Source organism: Papilio polytes, unplaced genomic scaffold (assembly GCF_000836215.1).
Source record: "Papilio polytes unplaced genomic scaffold, Ppol_1.0 DF823923.1, whole genome shotgun sequence".
Lineage (NCBI taxonomy): Eukaryota > Metazoa > Arthropoda > Insecta > Lepidoptera > Papilionidae > Papilio > Papilio polytes.
This window is the reverse complement of record NW_013525281.1, coordinates 5,158,131-5,164,337: the sequence shown is the minus strand read 5'-3', so window position 1 is coordinate 5,164,337 and position 6,207 is coordinate 5,158,131. Positions and strand designations below refer to the sequence as shown.

The 6,207-nt window shown below is 31.1% G+C and overlaps 4 protein-coding genes across 4 annotated transcripts in view; 2 read left to right on the top strand and 2 right to left on the bottom strand.

The window, feature by feature from the left end:
* Positions 1-651, bottom strand: part of LOC106102125 (putative RNA-binding protein 15) — a 3,572-nt gene extending 2,921 nt beyond the window's left edge. Inside the window, exon 1 of the mRNA XM_013281535.1 lies at positions 6-651. Within this exon, the coding sequence (XP_013136989.1) occupies positions 6-373 (368 nt within the window). The 5' untranslated portion in view covers positions 374-651. The remainder of the gene's footprint in view (positions 1-5) is intronic.
* A 539-nt stretch (positions 652-1,190) lies between these two features.
* LOC106102401 (peroxisomal membrane protein 11B) lies at positions 1,191-3,145 on the top strand. The gene is made up of 3 exons (XM_013281862.1): positions 1,191-1,593; positions 1,743-1,858; positions 2,114-3,145. The coding sequence occupies exons 1-3, from the start codon at positions 1,538-1,540 to the stop codon at positions 2,656-2,658; spliced, it is 717 nt and encodes a 238-aa protein (XP_013137316.1). The 5' UTR covers positions 1,191-1,537; the 3' UTR covers positions 2,659-3,145.
* Positions 3,146-3,573: 428 nt separating this feature from the next.
* LOC106102242 (28S ribosomal protein S17, mitochondrial) lies at positions 3,574-4,397 on the top strand. The gene is made up of 2 exons (XM_013281666.1): positions 3,574-3,791; positions 3,987-4,397. Exons 1-2 carry the CDS (start codon positions 3,666-3,668, stop codon positions 4,344-4,346), a joined length of 486 nt encoding a protein of 161 aa, XP_013137120.1. The 5' UTR covers positions 3,574-3,665; the 3' UTR covers positions 4,347-4,397.
* Positions 4,398-4,852: 455 nt separating this feature from the next.
* LOC106102124 (RNA polymerase II subunit A C-terminal domain phosphatase) overlaps positions 4,853-6,207 on the bottom strand; it is a 6,606-nt gene continuing 5,251 nt past the window's right edge. The window contains exons 9-11 of the mRNA XM_013281534.1: positions 6,119-6,202; positions 5,461-5,644; positions 4,853-5,033 (exon numbers count right to left, since the gene is read on the bottom strand). Coding sequence (XP_013136988.1) covers positions 4,915-5,033; positions 5,461-5,644; positions 6,119-6,202 — 387 coding nt within the window. The 3' untranslated portion in view covers positions 4,853-4,914. The remainder of the gene's footprint in view (positions 5,034-5,460; positions 5,645-6,118; positions 6,203-6,207) is intronic.

Here is a 6,207-nt window from a genome sequence, read left to right as displayed (position 1 = left end):
TATTGAACTCGCCGTATTTTTTATACTCCCTGTAAAGAGTATCTTTAACGATTTCATCGGAAGCCTTAGGATGCAGTGCGCTAACACATAGCACTTTATAGTAAGGACGTACGGAATCTTCACGAATCTCCCTAGAACGTACATAGTCATCACGATGAGGCGAAACATACCGACCTCGGGGACTGGGCGATCGCACGCGACGACGAATGCGCTCCGGCGTAACGCGTTCATCTGAACTATCGTCATAACGACCTATACTACTACGCGTCCTCTTCGATCGCGGCATACTATCCCTTGACGAGCTTCGCTTCATGTTACGAATTTTCACCGTTATACGATCTCTATCTCTATCGCTACGCGGTAATCCAATCATGAAAGCTCAGTTTGGTGAACCACTATCTGAAATGCACAACATTACACGTCACTTTCAAAATGTCGCCCGTTCCTGAAGAAATTGTATAACACTGCACGTTACAAAGTTATCAAGTCTTACCACAAACTAACGCGACCAATGTTCGCTTAAATCACAACACCTCAAATCAATGAAACAAACGATATCTTCCGAGGAACACTATAAAATATAAAAAACGCTTCACTGCAAAGAGACTCACACAATAGAAGACAATCATAAGATACAAAATGGACGCCGGTCAGACGTATCCGTATCCGTAACCAGCCGTAATTCCGGTCTACAGTGTTTCCAATAAAAAAAAACTGTCTTTAGCCTATAAGGTTTGCGATTTTTTGGTAAAAGGAGAATAATCAAAGTGCAAATAAAATGGACTTCATTTAACGAAAGCATTGAAACGATTGATATCGTATGTATATAAAAAAGGAATTGTGAATTATCCAATGTCAAAAAACAAATATTTGGGTTCGGCCAAAAGATTAGCAATTTTTTTTTGCGTAAATCTGTGGCAAATTTTTAATTTGATAACATTAATTGATTGGCTTTATTTTTAGATGGCAATAATAGTGGTGTTACATTTAAAAAAAACATATGCATTTAATTTCAGGATTAATATGCTGTTAATTTACATAGTACACTTACTATGTATTTTAATTGCACATGCATTTGTATTCGTTTTAACACCAATTTGAAATATAAAGTAATGTCTTTAAAACATTTTTAGAGCACACATCTGTTGAGTCGAGTTCGAATCCACTTCATTTTATTTAATTTTCATAGGTAGCCACACTGTCGTAACAAGTTGACAAGTCCAAAAGTTCAAGAGAAGTATTTTTAATGTTAATATTTATATTTAAAAACGAATTATTAATTTACTTCAAGTAAGATATTAATTGAATATTAAAAATTCAAAGTATTTGATTCCTGGATCTCTCTGTAAGCTAATGTAAAATATAATGGCAATACATTTTAGAAAAAATATTAATTAAGTGTTTTGAAAATAGTTTTAGTGGCGAGAAATTAAAAACATAAACAAAATAAACAAACTAGTGTTTTAAAAGTAACATTTTGAGATCTTGAAGTACTATATTATGTGCTTAATACTAGTAACTTAATACTTTACACACAATGGACATAATAATTAAAGTAAACAACCAGTCTGTGGGAAGAGACAAAATAGCCAGGTCAGTGATACTATTTTTTTTAATGTTGTATTGCATTTCATCTAATAATCGATGTGTTAATCTGCTGCTAAACCCTTTTTTTAATTTATCAAAGCTATTACAATGTGGTTTTAGAGTCAATAGTGTATAAAGTATTTTATATGTTACAGGTTATTGCAATATACAAGTCGGCTTGTTTGGCATCAGCTTGAATCCAGAAATGCTAATAAATACTCTGTTGACAGAGTGAAAAGTTTAGAAAATACTCTCAGCTCATTTAGAAAAGGTAAAATATTACAAAGTAACATATTTAATATTAAGAGTACATTTAAAGTTTATTTTTATTAAGTAATTGTTACCCATGACACAATCTGTGCACAATTACAAAATCTTTTATTATTAGCCTGTGTTCTTCCAGACTGTTCTATTTTATGCCAAGTTACATAAAGACATTCTGGAGATATGTAGTTATAAGCAATCACCCATCCATCTCAACTTACACAGATGTGTAAGATAAAATGAATTATCATTTTTGTTACAGTTCTACGACTGGGAAGGTGTATAGACATTTTCTATACTGCCCTCAACACCATACATATTGAAGATCCTATTTTACGTTTTACTCTGACAGCAAGTAAATTAGCTCATGCCTTATACCTTTATGCGGACCACATTGTGTGGTTATCAAAAAGTGGCTTTCTAAAGTCAGATTCAAACGGCTGGAGTCAAACTGCAAACCGATTCTGGCTGTTATCAATTATTGCAAACTTAGCAAGAGATTTCTATGAAATAATGCATGTTTTAGATTTCAAAAAATCTATGTTCTTAAAACCTTCCGATTTAATTAATGGGTCTGTCAGGAATTTTGATTTTAATTCTAGTTTAAAACACCTTTATGCAGTTCTCAGTTGTCATAAAGATATATTTATTGATACAGCTAAAAATTCATGTGATTTATTCATTCCATTAACTGCATTAGGATATACAAAATTGAGTCCAAGTACGGTTGGGGTTTTAGGAGCTCTGTCATCTCTTGCTGCATTAGTTACTTTAGTAAAACCTATCACTAAATTAGTGCCAGCCTAAGTGAATCTTATAGAACATAATATCAGTGTTACCTTCCTATCATTATCATCACCATCATCATTTTAATGGTGGTGGTGAACTGTTATTTGGAAAAAAATTTGCAGGTTGTGATATCTATAAATTGTATGTTACACAATAAAATGTGTTTTTTGTTTTTATGGTACTGGGATTTTTTAATTAATATTATTACTTCTAGACATAATTGTCTTATTGTTATCCTTTATTATAATAATTATGAAATAATATCCAATATATGTTTTCCTTGAGGTAAATTGTAATAAACACATCCTTATGTATGGTCCCCTACCAGTCTGTGTAGTAAACATTGATGATTTTGTATTGATGTAGATACTGTTTTTTTTTTCATTAGAATGTAAAGTTACATTGCCACATTATGTGTAAGAAATATAGGTAGTCAATAATTAGGCTTAATTAAATATATTCTTTTGATGTTTTTAAGAATTATTATGTAACAAATATTGGGAACAGTTGTGTTATTTTGAAAAACTTTTTTAAATGTTATTATATGGGGTTTTGTTATAAGAATAAAAATTATTGATAACATTTGTTTTACTTCCACACGTTCCGTTTACCTCATTGACCTTTTTATCTTGAACATTTTTTTATACTACTATCTATTTATGGTTAATAAAAGAAGATGGTTACTGTAAGTTCAGTGGTCTATTTTACTGATAAAATGTATGCTTTGTGAAGGATTTTGAACATAAAATGAAGGAAGAAGTTATATATCTATTGTATAACTATTTCTATCTTTGCATATTTTAAATTATGAAATCGCGTAAAGTAACTGCAATAAATGTTTTTTATTTAAAAACAAAATATTGCACGGAAGAATTTTTAGATTCCCTTCATCCGTAACTAATGAAATATAATGTTTGCAACACTGTCTATTATGTCATCCTTGAGTTGAAGTTTATAATTATAACCTAAAACTCTTATACCAAAAAATTATAAATATTACATTATTTATTTGTTAATAAGTTATAATGGCTCGTAATTTAGCCGATAATGTAAGAAAACTCTTATTGCTTGGACAATGTGTACCTACTGTCAAACAAAATGCTGCTAAAATCAGAGTTAAGCGATTGGAATTAGATGAGAATTTATTAATGGTTTGTATTATGGATTTAACAAGTTATTATTTATAAACAGTAATTACTATTTTTTTTTCAAAGTAATAACAATCAAAATAATATAAAACTAATCTTTGTCACGTGATTAACCATGTAAATAAACAATGAATAAAATAACTCTAATGGAGTGTTCAGTTTTTTAATATTTATCGTTATACTTTTTGGTTATTTCAGTACTTCAGAAAAGATGAATTCTACTACTGTTCAGATCCAGATAAAGTGTGTAAAACAGGAGATATTGTACTCATAGAAGCTTTACCTCAAAAACTAACAAAACTCATCACCCATCAAGTTAAAGAGGTTGTATATCCATTTGGCGATATTACCGATCCTGTTACAGGCAAGAAAGTAGCAAAAGAAAGATACAGAGATGATATTGAGAAACAGTCTGAACTGTATGGGAAGTTGGAATCAACATTTAATTACAAGAAAGCACCGCCCAGAGGTTGGCAAGATGGAAAGAAAGATTTTACTTCCAAGCCTACATACACCAAATTCCATGTATTTGATGAAAATGATCCTTATGCTATTTAAATTTACCTTAATCTGTAGAATGTAAATAATTATAAGTAGTCAAGTATAAAACATTTGTTTTACTATTTTATTAGTTTGTCAACTAACTAGTAGTAATAAAAGCTAAAATACTTCAGTGTTGTTTTGTTAGTTTATGAAACCAATCCTAGCAAATTGTAGTACATTTAATCTACTGATATTATAAAGAGAAATGATTTGTTTTTTTTTGTATGTATTGAAATAACTCAAAAGCTACTGGGACGATTTTATATTTAACAATGAAGCAGCTATATCACTGAGTAATATATTTTTAAATTTAATGAGCAACAACTAGTAAGCTATAATTTGGTATGCTTAGTAAAAAAGACTTAATATTTGCTTCTGTACCCTTTAAATAACGTTCACTAGCCTCAAAAGTATATCAAAGTTAGATATTATCTATAGACATTAATAGCAACAAATTTGAGTCAAGCACTTCACTCTTCTCTCTTGGATGTGCTTTAGAAGGTTTAATGATAAATAAAACATATAAAACAAAGAGAAATGTATTGCGAAATATTGCTATATAACTTATTAATTAAGACTGGCATCATTCTGCCAAAAACTCCCGCTCCAGTGCTGCACCCATGAGGTTCCAAGAACTGTCATCGTCGTCTGGAGGTACATCATCCGATGACCTTCGCCGTCGCTTACGTGGCCGTGGGTTCTCTAAAGTGATAATTAAAATCCAATAAATATGTTACCTTTAAGATAAATATTTCTATTTAAAGTCACACACATTTTTTAAATTAAATTATCTCTCCATTGTCATATTAAATTTATTATACAGATTACTAAAGTTTTTCACATTTATCTATAGGTATAATACAGCTAGTATTATTTGTTACTTTAGTTGTTTATTTTAGTTTACTATTAGTTGCTACTTCATCAACGTAAATAAGAACATATGGCCTATTTTATTCAGCAATGTAATATTATAAAGAGGAAAGATTTGTATTTTTTTATTTATTAGAAAAAACTACTGGGCCGATTTTAAAAATTCTCTCACCATTTAAAAGGTACATTATCAGTGAGTAACATAGGCTATATTTTTTTTAGTTGCATGCACACCTAGTAAAAATAGAATTGACTTTACCTTCATCTGAGTCACTTGATGCATTAGGATCTTGTGATTTCCCTTGTGAGCTATCCGACTCTAGCGACAGTAGTTTGTCCTCGGGTGGATTTTCTTCATCATCAAGGTCATCTTGCATTTTATTAGTTTTCTCTTCGTCCTCCGAAGATGCGCTCTCATCTGATTCATTGAAAATATCCTCCACCTAGTGAGGACAAAAATATTTATGGATTTTTTAAATATAGTCAGATTCCATTGAAATAATAATACTTTCATTGGCTGACAATGTCTTTCATTGTAAATGAATTTATGTGGAACATTTTGGTAGTTTGGAAGGCATAGGCAGGGGACAAAGTTTCCTTCAGATATGGATATTCACAGGTTATATATTGTTATATTTGCTGCATCAGTGACTCCTGATTGTTTGTCAACTTATCTTAAATTATAAATGCAGCAGTTTAGATAGATGGATGTTTGTTACTACAAATCTTGGAAATTGCGGAATGGATCTTGATAAAATTTAAACACACAGTATATTTACAGATATCAGTCAATGGTCTCGATATAAAAAACATATTGAAAACGTCAATTAGTAGTAGTAGTAGGGGCTACAGTTTCCGCAACTCCACGGCTAACGCGTATTTTATGTGAATTAGCAGAACAGTAAAGAAGGACTTACCTCTCTATCCATGTCAGCGATGTCATCGCTGGAGAAGGAGAGCAGAGGATTGATGGTGTCCATGAAGCGGCCCGAGGGCGTGCGGCGGC